The 25,628-nt window shown below is 34.5% G+C and overlaps 1 protein-coding gene across 1 annotated transcript in view; it reads left to right on the top strand.

Annotated features, from left to right (window-relative positions):
- The window catches only part of LOC113504440 (disintegrin and metalloproteinase domain-containing protein 11), a 385,396-nt gene that overhangs the window by 250,175 nt on the left and 109,593 nt on the right, over nucleotides 1-25,628 (top strand). The window contains exon 9 of the mRNA XM_026886724.1: nucleotides 5,533-5,612. Within this exon, the coding sequence (XP_026742525.1) occupies nucleotides 5,533-5,612 (80 nt within the window). The remainder of the gene's footprint in view (nucleotides 1-5,532; nucleotides 5,613-25,628) is intronic.

Here is a 25,628-nt window from a genome sequence, read left to right as displayed (position 1 = left end):
TCAAACAACGCTGATGCACCAGCTTCGATACTGCGCCCAAATTGGACGAGAGTAAGAGAGACTGTGCAACTAATTTCTAGCAGTATCTACGGCGCCTAACCAAAGGGTACCGTTTACAAAGGATGCCGCCAAAGTGGCATTTAAAGTAGGCGTACCTTCGTAAATAATGGCTGAGATTGGACGGTCTCTGTCAGGCAAATGGTAAACATTCGAGGGTGTCACACGATGTTCAACCGAGATAATACTGATGTATAGTGGAATTATGGCAGAGTAAATATTTATAGGTGAACTGTAATTGCGAAATAAATTAGTTTCTATAATAACGTGGTAGTTTGTAGATGGTCGCTGTAGTTCGGACATGCAATTAAGTGTTGGAGTTCCCCAAGGGAGTATCTTGTGGCCTAGTTTGACTGAATACCTACTAAAGGGAAAAATCGTTTTGAATTGTGTGAATTTAAATACAGTATTACTGGGTTTGCTATGAAATATGTATTCACACACAAGACCCGTGTAAATATAATCGAAGGTAAAAACATAACACAATTTATTCACGGCATAATTAGCCTTATAATGTTAACGATGTAGCAGTCGGGTAGACTTAACATGCAATTAAGTGTTTAAGGTAAGGGTTAAAATCTAGTTTTAATGTTTATAAAGCGACAAGGTAATTTTAAATTGCTCGTTAGTTACGGTAGGTTAATTTGCTAATCATTTTTCATAGGAATTACACATAGGCCTTTGATTGCTAATGGAATAAGGCTTCCAAATTTATAAAATTTCATTTTTAGTATGCTCTATACCCAAGGTAGTTGTTTTAAGTCCATATTGTTTTTAGTTTTCTTCACGCTTTTGGTGTCAAAATCCCTTGCACTGAAAGCTCCCAATTCGTCCTCACTAAACCAATTACTTGGAAATCTATCAACAACGTCGATGGCACGATGACAGCACACACTAATTAACCCTTACTAATTGTGTATTAAATGGACCCTCTTCTCAATGGGGTGTGACACACGTATTGGCAGTTCGGGTCTAATAATGTTTAGGGATTTTTGGGATCCAATATTTGTTTGGGCGATTTTGAAGTTGCTATAAGGTTAGATTTTGTACATAGATTATTGGCTATAGTTTCGGGTCATATTTGTTGTGTATTTTTGGATTGAAAATAAGCTGGAATAAGCCTCATGCTTTTAATTTTGTTTGTGTTACCTAATATAAAATAATCATACAGTTAGTCAATAAATTGTACCTGGAGAGATTGGTTGACAAGTGAATTAAAATCCAAAACTATCTTTAGTTTTATTTCTACCGCAGTGTACTGCTGATGCCTGTTTAATAGGTAATCAAATAATAACAACTATAATACAAAGTAATTCATATTTCATACTTCATAACCTTCCGGAAACTCTTCTAAAACACAGATTCTATACCTATTATGCAAACTCGTAGAGTATCAGCTAGTATCAAGTGAATAAGTCGAAAGTTTGCAATTTGTTAAACTTCCACTGTATCGACATCTTGTTAGTTCTTGCCTCTGAGAGTATCAAGTTTTATGTTCACTACATTTTCTGCTGAAGAAATAACAATTATGTCAGCTAAAATATTTATAGTTAGCGCTAGTGATCTGATTGAAGACTTTTCGAAATAATTTTTCCTTTATATTTAATAAGGCAAAGTAGCAAGATTGACACTAGTTTTATTTTTTAGCTGGAAAAGAATTAAGTTTTAGCTCTTTGACGAACTAAACTAGAATATAATTGATCCAGTGCGAAATGGACTTTTATAACTGAGGATCCATACGAATAGGCAAAAGCAAAATATATTTGCTGCAACATAACAAAAACTACAGACGGACAGCAAAATTCTAAAAATATAACTAACCTACACTTTAAAGTCCAAAATTTTTAACAAATTTCAGTAATAATTAAGAGCCTGTTTCAGTCATGGATTCACATTTATATTTTCGTAAAAGTCTGTTCATCAAACAGCTCAGCAACACAACGCACGTACTTAGTCCTTTAAAATGCAAACCCCATTGCTTGCATATTTATCTTTTTTTCTGTCTGTACCACGTTTAGGGAGCAGCTTTGATAACCAGCCGCAATTCATAATCCCGTTCGTGACGCGAGAGACGTACTGTCAGCAAATAAAAAATATTAAAGCGTACGTGCATCCCGGGTAGGCAGTGGGCTGGGTTGTTGCGTAACTAATGAAGTAGCTTGAAGAAATACATTAAATGTCATTAGGAAAATTAAAAAGGAGGGAGGTATGTTATCAATTCGAATAATGGGAGATATTAATGAAATATCATATTTACAAATTAATAGTATACGCATAAGAAGAAATCTAAATACTTAAACAATACGTGTAAAAATATAAAACACGGGCTAAAACAATTCAATACCCAAAACAAAGTGATGTAACAACATTTACCAACACTTTCAGACAGGCAACTAAACGAAAACTAAAAAAAAACTTCGTCATAAAACAGATTTTGAAAACGGAAAATTTTTGGCCACAGGCAAAATTTCATTGTGGTTTGTTTTTCGCAAAACTGACGCGCTGGTGCATGGCCCGGGGCGAGGGTTTATTAAATTTCAGCCATAGCTTGCAGTAATCCGATGCATCGTCCTCACATACCCGACCCGCGTCCCGCACCCCGCACCCCTCACCCCGCGCCTCGTACACCGCGGTTATAGATTCCAAATTATAAAAATTATGTTATTGTTGTAGGATTATTTCTTTATAGACAGTTTGCTCGAAGAAGAGTTTAGTTAACTTTAGTTAGAAGAAAATGTTACCCTTGTCTACTCTTTAATGAGCTTGAAGGTTCGAGTTTTGTCATCAACCCACGAAAAAAATGAAATGTGTATTCAAAAAGAACATAGAAGAATCAACAACAAATAAAAAAGAACCACCAGGTACTCTAATATTTTCATAAGTTTTCATTTGATTTACCAAAATCTATGGCCGTTTTATCATAAAAGGAAATTAACGTGAAATATTTTACATTTCAGACGATTTCTTTATTTGGAAAAGCAGGAAAATATCCGAGAAATATTTAATAAAACGAAAGAATACCTACAAGGAGCATTCTGATATACAGACATCAATCTCGGTATCAATGACATCAATAATGGTCCCATTAAATTCTCGGAAGCGCCCCGAGCTCAGCAATAAGAAACCATTTTAATTATATCTTTATTAATTCCAAAAAAAAACTCCACTTATTTAATAACGCTTAAGTAAGTCGTCGAAATTCTTGTTTATTATTATTACATCGATAAATTGAAGCTTACGAAATGTGAATAGCGATTAGTACGGCCCTGATCAAAGAGCCACTCATTTAAAACAACTTTGATCTCCGTATCGTTCAATGTTTAACATCCAATTTAGAAATGGCAATTCTGCGGTAAAGTGCTTAAAGGTACAATACAGGAATATAAAGGTCTTATGATGGCTTACATATTTGATAATAAAGAGTTGTTTATCCTACCTTTTGTTGCTTTGAAAGCGGCCATTGTTTTCGCACAAAGCCCTAGCGACACGTGTAAAAATCCCTCATTAGAGCGATATACGGAATTCTGTTTGACACAATTTTTATGTTTTCATAATTGTCGTTTGATAACTCTGTATTTAGGTTACTTGCGGGTGAAAGGTTACTTTGGAGACACGTTTGAAGGTTGTTTGCAATTAATTCCGAAAATAAAAGCATACAATTTTGAGCATGTTTTTTTGTTAATGAATTTTCATTGTATTATTCATTTTCATAATACAGTCATAATATAAAAAAGCAATATTGTACATTTAAAATCTTTTCTCAAAAACATGCGACAGTTTTTAATGTATCTTATCAAAACTACTTCAATAGAACATTGAATTTTCTTAATATTTGTCGTAATATTTTTTTTTACAATGTACCCATTGTCGACACATCCAATTTGTAATTTTGTTTTCCGTTTTCGCACAAATATATTAAGATGAATCAAGTAAATAATAAAAAGAAAATGGAAATCCCGCCAATCGGACTGGCAAATTCAATCACAAAGTCAACCTTTTATAATTGTGTTTGCCTCCATTTCTGGGATGGTGATGTCGCAGGCAGCTGATATAGGTAGCTGTGCGGTTCATTGGCTCGTCACAACTTATTTTTCGTACACGATGACCCATTTCTTACACCTCTTTTGGCGGCATTGCTTTCACGTGGATGCCATCGTTCTACAAATTTGATGATTCTATTTTGTTTAATACGCATTTATATCGTGCAGTATTTTCTTTATAGTAATTATAATTGTTAGATTTTTTAATTCACGGAATAACTGCATGGGATAGAGACCAAAGGTGCTTCGGTGTACCCAGGACAGGTCCGACGAGCAGAATCCTTATTGGAAATTATTATATGAGTGTGGCCTCTAATAGTCCACCGGACCCTGCTCTGTAAAAGAACTTGTATTATAAAATTTATTTTTTATTTTTGATTTCCTTGTTTTTAAACTATGGCATACTATGGCAACTGCCATTCACCACACAAGATTAAACGGTATTTTCATAGTAATTTTCGTCTATTTACATTAAAGTGGTTTTCAATAGGCTTTTCCCCAATTAGATTAATGGAATTAAGTTAAATGTTAGCTATCATATTTTAGTCGTAAATTTTAGTTATCCGTTTGTTATAAATTTGACTTACTATTGCCTACCTAGATTATCCTCAATTAGGTAAAATAGGCTTGATGTTTTGGTGAAAGATTAATTGCGTTCAAATATTAATTTAAGCCGAATAATTACTTCTCTAATAGGATCTAATATAGATTTATAATCATGAACTATAATTTTACGCTGTTGTTGCATAAATAAATAGTATTGAATAAATCTTCATTTATTAAAGAAAATACTATGGTGTTTCCTCCAATTTCTTCTCTATTGACATTCGGAATCCGCGCAAATAAAACAATTACCGTAACGTTTTAAAAGTGCCTGAATACTTTTGATTTTTATTTCCAGTCATAACATAACAGTCTTGCAAACCCTTATGTAAAGAACAGGCTCAAAGATCCACAAATTTAATCCATCACACAATTTCCGTCAACTATAATATTAGACCCACACGTCATCATTCAGTAGGTACATTTGACAGTTTCGACCATAGACTCAAAACTTCATAGAGCCTCCATAGTGAAACCATTAGCGACGTCGTTGTTTTGACAGATTCATACACGCACAGGATTGGCGTGTCTCAGTTTAAATGGGGACTTCGTACAATGTTCATAGCTTGGTTTTATAGATGGACGAGTTTTTACTAAAGATTTTGTTTATAAAGTAAGAAAATATTATTTATATTAATGTGAAAAACAACTGATGAAAAGCTTATGAAGAGAGGTCTGTAGGCATAATACCGTTGACGTTGTTATTTTGCAAAAAAATGTTAATATAATTTGGACGTACTTTTTTTGCCTTACATAAACTTATATTACAACAACTAGATGATTTACCGTAATGGAACTATAACAATGTTTAACATGTTTCTCTTTGTTTCAGACTGGAAAACATTTTCATAGGACATCACTTCTCATCAAAGCTTTCAACCACAAGTTTAGACTGGACCTTGAGCTTAACACGTAAGTCATTAGAATAAGTTTATCTACAGGAACTATCATTCCTATTAAGTGAAAACGTTAATGTTCACATTTCTACACGAATTACTATAAAGTTCTACCATATCCATATACGTAAAAACGATCAATCATTGTTCATTTCTCATCTCTTCATTCTTGTTTCGGCAATCTCAATTTTGCGGCGAGAATATTGGGTTACTAACAATAACAGAACGAAGCCCCGATACGCTTCGAAGAGAAACTCAAAACCTGTGCTGAATAAAAAACAACCTCCGAATTGATAAAAACACAGCCCGTTCAACCGAACACTTATTTATTCCAAACCCAACACTAAGAACCGAGTAGCGAATAAAATAAACTAAAAAAAACTCGTTCCAATTTGTTGAAAATAAATACAGCAATCGGCCCCAAAAGTACCGCTTCCAACAAAATGTAGCAACTCTGGGGAAGACTTGAAAACAGTTTGAACTAACACCATAAATGAAATATAAAGGGACGGATGATGGGAACTTATGGAGGTACCCCGCGTAAAAGAGACAGACATACCAAAATGCCCCTTTTCAGATAAGGATGGAAACATCGGAGTCGTTCAAAGAATCGCTATTACGGGTGAATCGCTGGATTTCTTTCGTTTATAGATAAGTTGTTCGTAATTCTGGCTGAGTTTTCGTATTGCAAAATTCATATTATGGTTAAGCAGTATGTGCTAGGTAAATGGGGATTGCGGGTAAAATGGTAAAGAGGAGTTTAGGGAAACGCTATGGATTATTTACCTTGAATGTCATGGTTTTGACCATAACTGTAATTTTGTTGGTGTAGCACATTTTTGGGCCATAATTGTATGCTGTCGAAACCTTTTAATATGGTCATACGATATTCAATTAAATAATTAAGTCTACGCAGAAAATACTACATTTTCCTATGTTCGTGACTCATTTGTATCAGATTTAATGCCTCTAGTTATTAGTCATACTAATCGACGTCTAATCCTCAAAAGAGAAGCACAGTGTGAGAAACTGGATGCTGCTCCTATGGATGAAATTTTCAACACATGCCTAGATGTTTTGAAACTGTATTCCTCCAAAATACAGTCAACCTTTTTGAATTTCCAACCTAACACTACAACCAGTATTCTAAGTGTTAAGTTTAGTCAGCTTTTTATACAAGCTCGACGATACGGTCAAAGCAGGTTGTCGATACCATCCAGCGCAGACACGGCTGCCTCGTGCCGGGATCGTGCGGTTTTTGTACAAAGTACACTGCCCGGCTAACGAAGGCTTTAGGTGAGCCCGTGTGTGATTTATGTTAGCGAGATTTTTTGGAGAAAATATTTAGTAGCTCATCTGTAGTCTTACGTGGTGTTGTTTTCTAATTTTGGGTTTAGTCCACTGAAAGGATAAGGTTTAGTTCATAAAAGGCATATAAATAACTAATAGACTCTTGTATTTATCATTTAAGGAAGATGGGAGGCTTAACACCAAAAATGGTACACCTTGAAAAAGGGTTCGATTTTATGTTATTAGGTAAAATTGAATGGTTTTTTTCCAAGATAATTGATTTTTAAACTTTCTTTAACTTAACTATAATTTAATTTAAGGCAAGGATAATGGAACTTTTAAATGGATCTAGGCATCTTCTAGTTGGTTTCGATGAAGATGAACTCTTCAATAGTTCTTATAAACCTTTTGTCTGACGTTACAATCCCGCCTCTACCCGGCCTATTGTTAACAACCACATTACTTTCCCGAATAACAAAAAGCCTCACCAATCTTTTTTCTTGTCAATTGATTTCCATAGAATCCCAATTCCCTTGAATTTGCTTCCCAAATCAATATGGAAATATTATGTAAAATATTTACATAGTACTCCCAAGGGATTTCGTTTCTGTGTATTTTATGTGGGGATATCTTCCTACATAGATAGAATTGACCCACTTCTCAGAATATATGGACCGTCGGATCCCACTCTGCTTTCATCAAGTTTTATCAAATACATTGTTAACAGTTACTTCAATAGTTTTCGCGTTACCTAAATTTAAATATTAAAACTAGAAAAATGTAACAAGATCACACAGACAAATGTTAAAATATATACAATGTAACCAAGAAATAAATAATTGTACTAAGTTTAGTACCTAGAGAACTTTATTATATGCTAGGAGTCAATAAAAAGTTTATGAGGGTAAGATTCTTTCGAAAAATAATCAACTAGACATCTTAATCTCGGCAAAGATGCAGGTGCCACTGTACCTACAATCAACAGATGGAAAACAGCACTACAATAATAACAATAGCCAATAAATAATAGCCAATAAATTAAATCGGTCAAATTATGAAGGTACCTATTGCAAAAGATACTTTAGTGCCCCCTTATTCTAAGTTCCAATCGATCTTTCAATCCTAGTTTTCCCGCAGCAATTCGTTTTAAAACTGAATGGCCCGTTCAAAGTTCTCAAGCTCGTTAGGCAAGAACACATAGAACCAGCGAATTTCCCTGGAATCGCAAGGAGTTCCACTTGAACGTAGTCTTTACCTTTGACGAGAGCCTTATTAGAGCATTTGATGCAAGTGTCTGTGTTGTGACATTCGAGCTTCAATTTTTAAAATATTTTCCCTTTATCATCCGATCTTTTAATTAAAATGCTGCGTTTCCACTAAGTTTCGATGCGATATAATAAAAACACTTTTCTATTCGAATTTTGATATGCGGTATTTTAACTATAGACTATCTGCTTGATAAACGACACTTTTGTACCCTTTACAAAGATGATGCACTGTTACTTTTATTAGAAACCTCCCATAGAATACAAACACTCTCTCAGTGTTCAATAAAACCAACAGGAATAATGCAGCATTACCATCTCAACCCTGAAACTTCGCATGCCGCCGCATAATGTCGCATACGGCGTCATTTTTCCGCAATTGTTTACTGTTTTCAATGTCCCCGCTTTGTCCTGTTAGATATTCAACATGTCCAGATGGTGATTAATGCGGCCCGCTTAAACATGTTCGTTTTCATTTTTTAATTTACATTTCGAAATGAAAATGTTTGCGGACATGTTCAGCGTTGTCCGTTTGATGTTTTAGTGTGAGTTCATTGATGTCGGTTGTGTAGTAGTTTATCACTTGGCTCCGCTTGGTTTCGTTTTGACTTCTGTGACGTTGTTGCTTACATTTGTTTTTAGATTCACACGATTGAGGATTTTAAGTAGCTAAGTAACTTACATTTCTTTATGGCAGTATGTACTTAATTTTAATGAGATTATTTGCCAGTGTCGGTACTTGACCGAAGCTATTTCTATCGATTTTGCTTTTAACTAACTGGCTAATATGCCCCAGGGAATTAGTGCCATTAACCAAAAACCTAAGTCTGCAAAATGTCACAGATAAAAAGTTACGCGACGGTTAGCTGAGAATTGGCCTATTAATGTCTTAAACTGTAATATCGAGAACAGAACAAGTGAAAATTGGCAATTTTAGGGACTCGAAAGTGAGGAGGGAAAATAAATTCGAAACAAACGTCAAACAAATACCACATTACACAACAAAGGCACAACATAATATCGCAATATTAAAACGGCCACACGACAAACAAACTCTTGTATCAAAGGAGAATCTGGTCCCAAAATAAGTAACTACTACAAAGAACGGTGCCTAACACGCTGAAAATCACTGCGCCAGTATTTTCTACATGTTTCTAGCAAAAATGTTGATTGGCACACAAAGAGACGGGCGTGTTGCAGTTGCGTTTTGTTTGTACGCCGTTTTAATGAAGTTGTCGAGTGGAGCGGAGGGCTGGAGCGGGACAAGTTATGCGCTTGAGAGGCTCCCAGCTTCAAGACATTCGATAAGATGGTAAAGGGTTTACTAATGGAGCTCCACCTGAAAGTAACAGTACCTGTACGAAAGTGTTGATACAGAAAGCGCTTACTCTAATGAAATTTGCCGGAGCAACAACTTCGTTTTTCTACCTCGGTAATAATGATGCACATAGTTTTGAAAATGTTGAGTTTTGATATTTTGGCGGTTTTTTCGCTTAGTAATTCTGGGATAATTGTAGGTAGTCAATCTTTATGACGTCACTCCAAAACAAGTATTTAAAACTATTTTAACTCAGGGCATTGGTGTCTAAAAGTTACTAAATAGAGAGCAAAAAAAGTGTTAATAATGAAAATATGATCCACGAAACAGGGTACTCTGACTCACAATATTTGAATTACAAAGAGCAAGAGTGTTGCCTTACACTTTCTTCGCATACTTAAATGAACTTGTAAAACATAACCAAGTTAAAAACTGCCAGCGAGTTGCATAATGTAGAAGCCGGTATTCAAAATATTTGCGCAAGGAAACAAAATTTGTAATTACACAATATTTAAAGCGAATAATGGTTTTGCAAAACGCTGTACGGTGCAGGCGCTGCAATTTATTTATAAGGCACTTTTAATGAAGTTGTCGCGAGCCAGCGGACCTGACTATTTGGGGTGCAAGCTATAGGTGAGGGCGACTTAGTTTCACACCTCGATCTTCTAGTTTTTATATGAAATGCTTAGAAACAGATGCTTTTACAGGTAAAAAATAATCTTCACTTCTCTAAATCTCTTAATAGTTTTCAAAAAAAGTAGTTAAGGTTTAATTCAATTTGTATTTGCAAACGCCATTTCTTGTACAATTTTAACCACTTTCGTCAGTCCTCTCTATCTATATGAAACGCCCGTATAATAATAGTAGTAGCAGTATAAGGGATATTCACTCCTTTCAAAAATCGCTCCTCTTGTAGTTTACACCACAATCCAATCTAGACGGTACGAAGGCTGCAGAGAGCGAAGGGCTTAGAATTCGGGAGTCAAATTGGAACATGTGGGTGACAACACAGCAACACCGGGGAAGGCTTTTGATTGGCTCTTATAGCGGAATTATATGAAGTTAGTGGCTCAAGTGATTTTGTTTTCAATTTGTTTCGTAATGCGAATGCGAGTGATACTGGTGCTGTACTTTGTGTGTTGTAGTAGAATCTATACTTCTATCTAGACTAATATATAAAGCTGAAGAGTTTGTTTGTTTGAACGCGCTAATCTCAGGAACTACTGGTACAAATTGAAAAAATATTTTTGTGTTGAATAGACCATTCATCGAGGAAGGCTTTAGGCTATAAACCATCACGACTAATAGGAGCGAAGATACAATGGAAAATGTGAAAAAAACAGGGCAGGTATAAATCATAAATTATATCTTCTACCCACGGGGACGAAGTCGCGGGCAACAGCTAGTGGTTAATAAAAATGAACTTTTTCGTTTGGTAATATTCATGTTAATAATGGTATACGTATGCGAGGAAGATCTATTTTAGTGAATCAGTACTGCTCCATTTCTGACATTGAGACCCAGTAGAAGCCGTAACTCAAAACTGTTCTAAAATATACCACAAGTTACGATAGTGTACCTTCTACTGGAAAATAACTCGCTTCTCTATTCAGAGAAAGTGAAAAAAAGCTGCGTAAAATAAACCTAAAGAAAAAAAATAAAAATCAATTTCATACTCTAAATATAAACACGAAAATCGTTACGTCATCCCTCATTTTGGGTTAATCTCCGAAATGTAACCGTGTAAGCGTAATTTCTGCGAAAACATTCCCGAGCGGTGGCCATATTGTTTACGATGACGTCATCCCCCCTCCCCCTCCAACCCGAGGGGTAGGCCGATTGAAAAACAATACAGTGGCGGAGGCGGTCTCATGTAAATAGGTAAATAGCGAGAATGATGGGATTGTTCAAGATTTTATTATGTTTGTTACGACGAAGTACGATAAATGCCTCTTCTTTGTCACAAATTTATCGCGTAAGGATTTTTTTCGATCGTTGACGCAGCGGCTTGTTTGAACTGTGAAGTACTTCTTTTAAATTTGGCCTCCTTTTTTTCTAATATTTCTTTAAAGTGTTTGCTTGGATTTTTGCTGGTTTTCTCCCGTTTTTCCTTCTTTGTATTGAATATGGCAAATGTATTTACGTATATTTTATTTTGCTAAGTAGCAAGAAACTGGTTCGCTTGCTCTTGGGCGTGTAATACGATTTTACAGTAGAGCAGCTGTTTATCACACATCTAATTTATTGGGTTCCGTATCCTAAATGTAATAACAAAACCATTACATAATTATACAACTAATCCCCGGTCGTTTGTGCGTCTGTCAACAAACTGCTCAATTGATATTTTTTCGCTTAACTTATTTCAACAATCAATGAAAAAAAACATCGCGCTTAAGCAACGCCAAGCTACTTGCTGCTATAATTATTCGATAGATGACAATTTTTTGTTCCAGATTTGTTTTCCTTTAGCCCTTAGTGTCGCAAGTTTGACTAACACTTGACATGTATTTTTCATAATTGCGTATTGAATTAACAATTTTCCATGTAACCGTCAGATTATTTTCTCTCGACACACACATGCACAATTCTGTCCCATCTCAACACGCTAACCATAATTCAATTTAAATCTAATTATGTACTTCGAGAATTAATTTTCTATAAATAACAGCCCTTTTACCTAAAAGCTACGCACAAATTACTTAAGGGGGACCCACAGGAAATTGAATTTGTCAACCTTTACAACTGAGAATCGACTTGTTTGAGTCAATAGTCGCTGTAGTTCCGAGGCGAGAGACCTCAAACTATGTCCTGAAATGGACGATAATATATTATTAATATTAAATATACTTCTTACTTTGGAGTTCTACTGTTTAGCAGCTACTATCTGATGACTCAATGTGTGCAAGCCTACATGTACATCCGCATTTAGAGGTTCAAATTGCTGTTCATGTTGTATCAAATAATATCAACTTAAAAATTCCATTATCATTTTAACCAGTTTTCCGTACCTGGCTGTAGTCCCACTCATTAATGTTTCTAATTAAGACGACAAATGTTCTTAATATCTTTAATTATAACTCCAAAGTAGCCAGCGTAACGTCAGCATACCAATCCTAACACTAACTAAGAAGACAAAAATTTTACCTTCAAAAGCGCAAGGAGCAGACAAAACACTGGTTGTCTCGCTTTCACATATACGAAATTTCAAAAAGAAGAAAGAGAAGTCGGGATAATAAACAATTTTCGCGTGTCTTTCATAATTTATTCGGAACAAGTGGTCGGCGGGCACACCGTAACGAGATGAATTCAAATTAATGCCCCTCCTTATCTTTAACAAGAAGAGGATTATGCTTTGCTTAGAAATGAAATTTATTCAAAGGGAAATTTTCTGCGTCATTTTGTATATTTGTTAGTTACGGTTGCTAGATCAGAGAAAATTGTGAAAAGAAATTTACATTGTGATGCTCCTAGCTAATTGTGAACTGGAGTTAATTTGGGCTAATTTAATTAACTCGCTGCTCCGCCGAAATAGTGAATAGTTTCCAACTGTGAATGGATTTTCCGACCAGAAAGACAAAATCAAATAGTAAAACAAACTCGCCGGCCTCGGTGGCAGCGCTTCAGCTAATGCCTAAGTACTGCGTTTTAGTCTGATTGCTAACAAATTCACAGTAGACATAATGAGGCTCTGAAAAGCTAAGTTTATTCGACCGCTCAGTTAGATACCAAAAGCTATTAGATACATTATACTCGCTCTTTCAAAGTATCAGAGGAAAAATCTCGCAATAAAACACAAAATTGCTTAAATAAGATGTCATACGACAGGTTTTGATAACGGCATTATATCCATGTCCAACCGGCATTACCAAAAATAGTCAACAATACTAAGCTATGTTATTTTTTTTACGATACTTTGATCTGCGTCAAAAAATACTTTAGTTGTTATTTTTTAATTTAGCTCGAAAAACAACCAACAATTTTAATCAATTAAATACACTTAAGCCCAGCGCGAAACAAGGACAACAATGCCCTTTAAGTCCACAGTTCTAATGAAAATAAACATTTTCGTCATCATTGTACGCAGAGATGCGAGGTAATTCATCTGAAGGCCGTCACGTCGACTAAAATTGCAGTTGTGGGAGCGTGACAGCGTACTACATGATGTAGAGCGCTGTCCCTCTTTCACAACGGCTATAATATAACTTTAAGACGTGGTGGTAGGCTTCTGTACCCAGAGCAGTAGGGTGGGGTATTTACTCCCCCAGAGCAGGCCATTCTGTCAAGTTGCGGAAATAATAAATAAGAGAACCGTGAAACAGGTTATTGTACTTTTTTCCAGAAAAACGTTACTATTTAATTGTAAGAAATATCTTCCGTTTGCGTTTTTTTTTTTCGGAAGACGTCAGCGTTATTGTATTTTGTTTTTAAGGGAGGAACTTGGCGTTAATGTTACATTTACTTTTACACGAAATCGTCACGAGCGAATTAAAATCAGTTAGTGACAAAATGCGATTTCTAAGACCAAAAAATGCGAAAGTAGGTCCGCCAGATTGATGTCCAAAAATATGCTTCCTAACGGTCTTAGTCGATACCAATTTCTATGAAGTCCCTCCACCAACAAACAACATCAGAAATACCCTAAAAGATAACAATAAAAGACAAAGCTATAGAATTCTCCTTTGTAAAGGAAAAGAAAACATAAAATAGTTATAATAAACCAATCCACGTAATTGCTTTTCATTTATTTTCATCAATGCCGTATTTTATTTGCGGAAACATAAAATATTTTCTCAATGCACTTTGTAATTGTCAGCGTGATAATTGAACGAATGAGTGAGTGAATTTAATGAACGAGTACAATACACATATCAGTGGTACATAGTCTCTCACTTTGACGGTAATAACGCTCTTAATACAAGGTGTTACGGTCTATTTTTGTGTTTAATTTTAGTAATGCTGTATACTGTTCTAAGGTAGGGTTTCTGGTTTTGTAATCTGATTGTGTAGTCATTGCCTAATGAGAGTGTCTGCTGCGGTAAATATATTCACTTATAACAATATACCTAATTCAGTGAGATCTTGTTCATGTAATTATGTGATGGTGACTCTTAGACTAATATTGTCAAAGAGACACACACTTGAAGACTATTAGTACGATTACTCATGTACAGTTTATGAATTTTCGGAGTTATTTTGATACTTTGCTTTTTGTGGTTTGAATATCCTAAAATTTGACAGGACGATGAGTAATAGACTTGGAAAGGAATTGCGGAACAACTTATACGCCTTTGGGATTAAAAAGTCTGATGGAATATCTAAAATTATTGTTCAGAAACTCCTGAGCAAATTCTCAGAATTCAATTGACCGTAAGAGAATGAAATACGTATCGAATATTATCAGTGTGGTGAATTACATGTTCTGAGCTAATTCCAATTCCATTTTAATTCAATTTTGTATATATTTTTAGCCATTTTTTAGGCTTTCCCTTTTAAACAGGGATTAACCTTAAGCCCGCAGTCCCCATCTCTCATGACAGCATCAGGCTCGCAATAAATCATTTTATTTACAACGTTAATGATTGAAACGTTCCCATTCGATACGTCTCTGACGTCATTACTCAGAATGAATAATTGTCTACCAATCTATTACGTCGCATTATAATAAATAAAGGATTTTGAATTCGTGACGTTTTCACAATGAAAAAACAAAATGGTTGGCTCATTGCTATTTAGGGTTCTTCACTCGAAAGGTAGCAATAAAACCCTTTTTTTGGGTAAAATGTTTGATTTTACCTTCCTTTCTTCATGAAAGACTGCACGGATAAACGTGTAGATGGGTCACTACGGAAAATCCGCTGTGCTCTTACCCCCGGACCAAGCATTTTTTGTTCCACGAATGCTTGTCCTAAGCCTGTGTGTCTTGAGTGTGTATCTTGAATGTAAAGGGAGTCTAATGTTAAATTCTTTAGCGTGGGTGTCGTAAAAAACATAGCACCAATCAAAACATCCCGTTTCCTATGACTTACTTACTTATTTTGTCACTTCATTAACGTTGAATATATTAGAAACAAATGACTTGGATACTGTAAACATAACTATTCAATGACTTTAACAAAACTTACAAAATAATACAAAACCTTCTCTTGACTGTTTTCAACGTGTTGCGATTTTCACGTTAATCGGAGAGTTCGGTGTGAGTGGTGTGAGTTCGGATGAGCTACTTTTGTTGTGATACCCTGTAATGAATGTAATACTTCATTGGACATCAAGAGATAATGGAGGCTACAATTAGCCTTCACTCGTGTTTTTGTGCACTTTTAATTAAATGCGGCGTTTACTTGAGTGACTGTAAATAATGATTCTTTTGATATGGGTATTTAATTTCCAGTATATTTTCTCTTTGGATGTAATTGATTTTAAGTAATAGTTTTTTTTTTTAATATTATTAGGTACCTTGTTTATCTTGTTTCTTCGAGAGGCAGGCAAAGGTAGACAATAATTTGAGCAATTTTTTCTATAATAATTGTATGGCTTAAGAAATGAAATCTTATTAAAAAATATCTAGTCACGCGGAGGCGACTCGAGCCAAGTTTGAATTCAGTTTAAACGCACATAAAGTTAAAAAAAATAAAAAACGAACACGTGGCTTTCGTTCGAAAACATGAGCAAAATATATTTCACGTTACACCAAAAACGTGTCTCAATTAACAACAATTATCAATAAAAATCTCCATCAATAAATACAATAAATTCAAAACGAATAAAAATGATTGCACACTCGAAACCTTTAATCGATACATCGGTTCGCAATCGTAATAAGAATCGATTATCATAAATTTCGAGTCCAATACAAATTTGAGTGGGGCGTATTTCACGTCGATGTAATTAACTTACAAAATGTGATATAACGTCGGAATTGTGTGTAATTGCTCATTAGTTGGACAAGAGATCGATGCGGTTCGAATGTTGGATTATGTAATTGTTATCTTTTACGAGTCAGGAAATACGATTGGTAATTTTTGAAAGTCTGCAGCCGCTGTTAGATGTCATCATTAAGATGAATTAATCTGTCGAGGTCCTGAAAAGGTTTATAAACATGACGAAAAATGTCTAAAGTAACAGTTTGCAACTAATTGTATCAGAAACAAACAAAATAAGAGGTTAATTAACTTAAAACTCCGAAATGCAGACTGCACGGATAATTTCAAAAACTATTTCACCAATTTATCAGCAAAAAAACGAGTTCGGCCATAAAACAACCTGAACAACCTCTCGAAACTACCCCTTAAATGTTAATGTGTCCATTAATATCATTTTGCGCTTTTACGACAATAAAATCGCGCGATCCGATCGCACGACTCCGATACTATCTATTTTTATCGCCGAATATTTGCATAATTGCCATATTGGTATATTTTTTGGATATGACCATCCGAAATGACCTTACGTAATATATGGGCGTAGAAATTTCATTGGAAATTGTTGTACTGACATTTCAATATATTTTTCGATTCGCTTGTGAATTGTAGAGCAAATTCCTCTTCTCGTATATCAGGGAGGGACATTAATCATGCCTACTTAATTCATATTCGATATTTTGCAATTTATGATATTTAAAACGTAGTTTTTCAGATTTTTCAATTTTATATCCAGGGTTATAGACAAACGATCCGTTTATCAAAATAATAGTCTTTACGAAAAACGGTTAGAGCCTGTAGACAAGTTACATTATACATGCACTAATGTTGACTCTTCAATCAAATTAATAAACTGAAAAGTTCAACTTGCCTTAAGGGAAAGTTACTTTCCCTACGTTTGAAGTAACCTTTTTGAATGCGATCATGATGTAACATTATCTTGACTTGCGGGTAAGATAAAATTAGCATTGAATGAAATTTTAAGAGACATATACATACCACTGTGTAGCATTACGAAGTAATTAGTGTATTTTGTGTCAGAATTCTAAGAGACCACTGAAAACCTAGATTCCAACAATCTGGAATCGTCTTGCTAACGTCCAGTGATTAAACGCGGAATGCAATGAATTATTCTCTATAGATTCATGACAATGCCCAGCAATGAAACATTCACAGGCTGTTATTATTTATTTACTTTATAATCCGCGATTAAAACATTCAACATCGCTTGTATTTATAATAACCATTGTTATTTACCGCACAAACAAGTAACGAAAGCTGACATTAACATAACAAATACAACATTAATAATACAAAACCAACACGGTTCACATTTATAACCTTATTCCAACATTGTAATATAGCGTTTCAAATAAAATTTGAACAGGCAATTAAAACTTTTGATCAACTTCGCGCGTTCCTGAGGGAGCGAGACGGGTGATGGCTCACGTGTTACATGTGTAAGTGCGAGAAGGACGGCTACATGTGGTTTGGCATGCCGCTCAGGTCAATGTGTTGAAGTTCTAATGGCAATTACGTTGAAAATTGAATTAATAAGTTGTATTATAGCTGAGGTATGCCTCGAGGACGTGTTAAGATGCCGTCTAAATTGTGTTGGCGGAATGTTGAGATTACTGGCGATGTTAGACATCGAGAGGAACTTATAGTTTCTAAACTATTATTATAAAAGTTAAATACATTTTATAGAGCACTCGTTAGTTGAGTTACAGAGTTCAATTGTATTATTGTATTCGTGTTAATCATTGGACGTTTTTGAACTTTTGCCTTTTCAATATCTGTAGTTACATACAGGACTGATATATGCGTTTCCTTCTAATCCAAAATTAACACTTAAATAACTTTTATTACACTAGATGCGCAATTTTAAATTTAATTCAAACTAAAGCAACTAGGTAGCGAAAGTTAACCCCAATAAAACGGCAGTAACAATAAAAAATCGAGGTGTAAAGTTGTAATCAATGTTGTAACGATTGGAACTGTAAACAAGGATCGATACGGGAGGATCGTGTCAGAGCCACGATTTGTAGGAGCGGTCTAAGGTACAGACTTATAGGGTGCAAAAAGGTATACAGGGAGGTTTAACGGTCAGCAATCGTAAGATATTGGTGTTGAGTTGACACTGCTGAGTGGTCAACGATGACGCTATGCTTCAAAAGTTGTTTGAGTTGAACAAAAAGAGATAGCACAAAAAGTTACGTGAAAAAGGAAAACCTTTGTGGACTATTTACCTTAGTGCGTAATATGTTATGTTAGCTGACTGTTTTTGTTTAGAACTTTGTTTTATCTGAGAAATAAACTTAATACATGAAGGCACTTTAAACTGTAAATAAGAGGTATCATGGCAGAATCAACAGCTAGCACATCCAACCGCTGACTCTCCAGCCAGACGCCGGCCATTACAAAATTTAATCCGGAGGTTGAATCCGATTTTGTGGGCCATCGGGACTAGGGACGCACCTGCCTCACTTCACATCGATGGTCGATAGAGGGCGCTGCGGTCTCAGCTCTTTTCATTGTGACTGAGGCTCGAAAGCAATCGCCGTAAACCGCACCTGACTATTAAGTTTTAGGACCCACTAATGTGGCCCAATTGTTGTTTTTATAACTACTTTTGGGATTAACTTGTGTTTTAACGGTTAATGTCTGGATGTAAATGGTTTTTTGTTTGGAAAGTTTGTTGGTTTTTTCGGCAAACAATGTTTTTGTATTCTCGATTTAGGTTTTTGTTTTTGTACCTTACATAATGTACCTATAGCGAAGAAAACAGTTCACAAAAATGTATTAAAATTTACATAAATATGAAATGAGGACATGAAAAGAGAATATTTCATAAATAAGTGAATTAGTCCTGTAACAATATCAATATCTCATTTTTGTCCCTTTCAATAAAGCTATAGAAAAAATCTCTTTACGGAAATCTCAAAGCCTAACGCTGCCCACTGTCCATAAACAACAGTAAAAAAAACACACGATGTACGTATAAATAGCTGATCTAAATTTAGATTTTCATTAAAGCTGGCATATTGGGCACGCCACGATATCCCGGCAAATTAGATACGACCCCGCGGTTTTGAACGCAAACAAAGCCCTGAGCAAATATTATTGCTCACGATTATTACGCTAATTTGAATTTTAAGGCACTGAATGACCTAGCTGTGATTGTATTAGGTTTAGACTGTGAATAGTGCCTTTATTTACCTAGATCTTCTTTTATATTTGCTTTTTTTCATTTAGTACTTTTTGCGCAGAGGTAAATGCTTTCCATGTTTTGCTTTAACTTTAACTTACACAATTATACATTTTGCGTTCATTTTAAAAATGTTCAAACTTGGAAATATTTGGGTCTCCAGTCTGAACTTATGATTTAAGCCACTATTACTGCCTTTCACCTTTCTTCGATGCATCTGTCAAAATCGAATGACAGAAGAGTCTCTCTTTTGATTAAATTTTTACACACCCCTAGAAGTTCTCGTAACACAGATTTAAAAGCTAAGAAAATAATCAAAGTAATTTCAAAATATTCATCTGATATAGATTTCTATAACCCTCAAATCAGTAAGTTATTGATGAGGCCAGTAATATTCGACCTCCTTGGAAAGCCTTTTTACTTTCCCAATAAAAACAAAACTCGAAAGCACTTCATCTGTTTACTACTTGAAGTTGTGAGATTTAAGGTAACCGTTACAAGTAACACCGTTTCCCTCTCAGCTCTAGTTTTATTACATTTCGTATTTTATTCCGATCGATGGAAAGCTAATTATTTTTTAAGATTTTTTTTATTTTCTGTGGCTGTGAAAAGTGCGACGAATATAAATTGTCTGTGTGTATCTCTTGTCTTTACTATCCTCATTAAAATAGGCCCTTGTAATATATATAAATTATACATATGACTGCCACTTAACAAATTATGAGACTTAGGTAAAAAACATCAGGCTAGAAAATTCAGATCATTTATAATGAAGGAAGAGACGATTGGAAAATTGTTGACAGATTCAACCAAAAAATACCAAATACAATGTTCTTTTCTCCAACATTACCTCCTCAGTCTTCCAGCATTATATTACAAAAAAATATAATGATTTTATCCTTAATCCGTAAACTTTGAGGGGTAAACAAAATAAGTGGTTTTGCCACGACCGGGCGGTTCTATGAAAACATTTTCAAACATAACTTTTCGATTACATAAAACAAAGTTTCACTCAAATCGATGCTGTATGAGTGTTGACCTGGTTTTCGTAAATGTATTGTGATTGATAATCTATAGAAAAAACCTTGGGGATACGAGTTTTATGGAAGTTTCTGAATGAATAGCAAGGTGAAAAGGCTTTTATGTTTATATACATACAGTTTATTTCACATTGTTCCCCTTTGTTGTTGTGGTCGGGAGTTTGGCCGGGTTTTGAAACTTATTTAAGTACTTTTTCAGTGACAATATTTTGATACACTTTCTATGCAAAAGTTAGTCATGAACACGTGGTCTTACATGGTTTTATGTATAATCTTATCAAGTTAACTATTTCTAGAGTTCCGTTCGCAAGTGTAAAACGACCCGTCTGGTCGTCTGTATGCCCGTCTGTTACAAGACAGTCTCTCATGAAATATGACAACTAAAGAATCTTAATTTTTAGATGATGTATTTCAGTTGCTGCTTAAACAATGAAAACAAAAATCGAGATCAAGTTACAGTCATAAATTTGATGGATGCCTATTTTCTTCTCTCACCTATTCGTACGAAACCCCTCTGTGTACAAAGTCCTCGCTTTTTATATTTAGATTTCAAGTATGTATTGTTTCACCGAAATTATTTCACCTCTGGAAACCCTACGCACCTTTTTAAGGTTTTCACGTAAATATATTAGGGAACGCCCTCGGAGAATAGCATCCAGCTGTAAGATAAGTCGATTCAATTTGTCTATAAAGGGTTTATCCCAATTCACGTGGGGAATGTCGGATTGTATTTAAGCATTGCTTTCTAAGAGAGCTCGGGTTCTGTTCATGTAGATACGTTTAATTTAAATGCTACAGGGATAGGCATTAATATGCCTTGTTGAAAAATTGCTTTTAAAAGTATTGAAAATGTTGAAGTAACTTTTTTGTAAGTATTTCTTTTAACTTTATTATACTTAAACAGTATTACGATTCTGTCAGAAATAGCAATAGATAAAAAGTTTTGCAAGGAAAAATTAATTCCTTAACAGTGGGTTTTCAGAAAAGCTTTATGAAAGTGAATTTCTTTTGGCTATAGTATATGCATAAACTCACTTTTTCTCTCTTTTAAACAGCCATATACCAGATTTCCGCGTAATAAGTATAATATAAACTAAAGTATAAATATCCTAAACCTTCTAAAACACTCGTTAATTCAAATGATAGGGATATCGACGTGTGAAATACAAGCATTGTACGAAATACCAATACTCGAACATCAAGATACTAATTATTGCGTACCTCCGCATAAATTACACGCTATCTCATTATCTGTAAGACTATTTCAAAGGCAGATCAGTTCGGGAAACCAAATTTCATAAAACATAGTTTTGGGGTTAAGATGTTTACATAGAACTAGTGTAAAGTTATGTAAGATAAACACATTTTGAAGCTTTTGCAAAAAAATACTGAGTATATGATAAAAAAATTAACTATTCACAATTTTCAATATTTAGAAACAGAATAAAGTCGGAGACTTAGATGCACAAATCAGATCAAAACGAAGTTGTCCGGATCAGCAAGCATAATTATAACATTCTGAATCAAATTCACTTGTCTAATACACTCCATGATAAGCAAACTTTCTAACTAGTAGGGAAACAAAGCGAGTACTATCCTGCCAGCACTAACTCCAGCTGTAACCACCTCTACCTTAAACTAAAATAATTAGGCAAGTTGACAAGCGGGTGTCACCGTGCAGTAACAAGTTAATTTACGTACCGCACAAACGTAGCTTGTTTGAACAGGTATTTATTATGGAGGGAACATGTCAAACAAGTGTTTCAGGACATGTTGAGAATATTCCGATGACAAGTGATTGTGAAGTGTGACAGGTGGGTTTATTAGATTACTTTTGAACTTTAAAGTATCACTCTGTAGAAAGAGATGTCACTGTGCTTAATTAAGTTTACTATCTTGTTTCCACACTTGCCTAAACTGCTTAATGAGGTTTTGGTAGAAGCAACTAATAGTAACAAATATTTTTGAATACAAAATGGAGTCTTTAATCATGATGATGCATTATTTTAATAATATTGTTCCATTTTAGGCATTTAATCGTTTAGCCGCGTATTGGTTTATTATTCAGGAACAATATTAGTTCAAAAAAATTATGGAAACCTTTAAATTAAACATCGTCTGCCAAGTCTCAAAGAAGATGCGCTAAAGCCCAGAAAATACTGAAGGCAAACAAATTACATAATAAGAGGCCTGACAACATCAAGTGAAACAAATTTATTATGACAGATATATTAGGAGCTCGTTCTGACGAAATAATTGTCGCGTCAACTCTTCCTCGAGCAAACTTTAGTGTATTAAATCAAAATGTAGGACGTCCTGAACGTACATACATCACGCGAGGAGACGCCATCTTTGATTATGTTACGCGGGAAAAATATATACGTACTCTAATATATGGAGTTGTATTTTTGCTTGGATTCTTCAATTTAGCGTCATGTTGTGGGTATGTTGTTGAATATTTGAGGAGTTTTCAATATCCGATGACTTTAGTGTCAAATGACGCGTGCCTTTAAGCATATTATATATATTTTTTTGATTTCGTGAGATGCTGGTCTCTTGGATGAGAATCTGTTTATTATGCAAAATGAAGTCTAGAATTTCCCTGATCCTTCTACACTGTTAAAAAAGGAAAATTAGTCGTAGATACCTAAAAAGGGATCAAATACGTCAAGTATTTACTACGTAGACCGTTTCTTTTCACAAACAATTTAAATATTCTAGTTTAAAGTTATTCTAATCTAGTCTTCCATTTTGAAATTCATCAAGAGAATTCTCTGAAATAAGTACAAATAAATATAATTTTGAAATACGGTAGTTCGGTCTTTGCAATGTCTGCTGCGACAATCATTTTGAATACTTTACAGAAGATACTGAATATTTCCTTGAATATTACAAGAATTGTGCTTCTTGCATTCTATTCTTGCTTCCTTGTTCCATATCCTTGAGTCCTTGCATCCGGGTCATATTAAAGCAGGAACTCCGTTAGGAAGCATTGTGACTTGGAGCATGAATAAAGAAATATACGAACGGTTTTGCGTTATAAATGTCCTCCAATATTATGAAACATCTCGAGGAAAATACTAGTTTAAAGTACTACGTTTAAATCTGTCTTTCGTATCTTGTAGGATATTTTTCATTATGAAAATAATTTTGTGGAAAATATTGGTTAGTCGAAAATGAGTGTTTTAAAATATATCATTAAGTGAGACGTATTTTAGTATTCAGTAATACCTCATTTGCCTAGGTTTTTCCAAGTTCTACCAGTGACTTCCAATTTCACCGGATACACTCAAACACCTATTCAACATAAATTCTAAACAATTTTGTCAGACAAATCTTAAGGCTAATGAAAACTTGAACCCAACCTATTCGCATACATATAACAATTATATTTGTAAATTTAAAAAATAAGTTAAGTATGTATTTTAAAGAAAAATCAAAAGGAGACTTTTGCCTAGCAATGGGACCATAATAGCAAAAAAATCCAAATTCATTACTTTTCAGATCTCATCCATCGATCCTATTAAGCACCTTAATTGTATTTCGTCAATCAACTTTATGATGCAACTTTAATTTTCAAAATTTCTCCAAGCTTGCTCCAGCAGAAGTGTAGACATTAATCGCCATGCTTGCCTGCATGAGTAACTAGACACGCTTAATTAATTCACAATACAAGCTGTATACGTTGATATAATTATGTGCGCACTGCTAGTTGCGGCCGGATAATGGTGACACGACAATTTGTATACTCGCGGTGTATACGCTAATGTGGAATAGACAGAGCTGGGAGTTTTATTTTATAGGCTGTGTTTATATATGTATATATGTATGTATGCTTTTCTTTATATATGTAACTATTTTTTGTTCCGCTTGAGTCGATTTAGATTGTGGTTTATTTATGCCTTAGACTTCGCACCTGTTTGTTTGTCTATCAAAAATGTTTTACTAAAATAATGAATGGGAAATATTCAGTTCAAAGCGTAGATTCTTCCATTTTAGTAACTAAAGTGTCGGTTGTTGATTTAAAAACGTAGCTGATAATTTGCTGGTAGGGTTTATTTTTTCGTAAATCATAATTCCGTTCTTTTTCACGTATTGAGCTGCGAAAATCTGTAAAATGTGTTGAAATGTGTGCTAAAACGGATAAATAAAAAAACGTAAAACAAAAACCCCCCAAATTTGACTTCATTTTAAACGTTTACCAGAATTTGTGCATAAAACGTGCATTCGTTAAAGGAATTTATACTTTAACCGAGGTAACATACGATTGAAATTGGTTAAACTGGCTTAAATCGCTAAATAAAATAACGTTTGTTTATAAGTGCGATTCTCCGCATTAATTCACTCTATGTTTACTCGCAGCAGAGCAATAGAACTCCGTGAACAAAATACCTCCATTCGTTTTAACTCAAACGAAATTAAAAATAGATTAAAAACTCTAACGGTATAAAAGTGCATCGCTTAGCGCTCGCTAGTCGCTTGCAAACGAGGTCTAAACCCTAGCGATTGCTTCGTTTTATTCTAATTCACGCTCATAACTTGTTTTGGTACTTTTTCTTGTACATTCTTGCTTGCGAATGCGGCTGGTATTTCGAGAACTTCTATTCTTTTGTCAGGGCTGGTACAATTAGCTATTTGAAGAAATAATTTTATTTACAGCATTTAATTTTGCGTTTTATGACTCCTGCTCTAATTTTATGTGATTTCTTTTTCAAAGGACTTGTGATTTAAAACATTAGTGAGATAATATCTTTGAGAGTACATTTATAAAGACTATGAAATACGATATAAACTTGTTTATGTAAGTATTTCTTTATTTAAATACATTAAAAACCACAAATAACTTTCATTTGGCAACCCTCTAGCCCACTTGTTGGTATTTGTCACGATAAAATCAAGATAGAAGTGTCACAAATACTACATGAACATAACTAATAATATTTGACAACCAATGCAAAGACGTGACTAATAAACATAATATTAGTTAAACATAA

The sequence above is a fragment of the Trichoplusia ni genome, chromosome 22 (genome assembly GCF_003590095.1).
Source record: "Trichoplusia ni isolate ovarian cell line Hi5 chromosome 22, tn1, whole genome shotgun sequence".
Classification (NCBI taxonomy): Eukaryota; Metazoa; Arthropoda; class Insecta; order Lepidoptera; family Noctuidae; genus Trichoplusia; species Trichoplusia ni.
The sequence above is the reverse complement of the archived record's forward strand: the minus strand, read 5'-3'. Positions and strand labels throughout refer to the sequence as shown.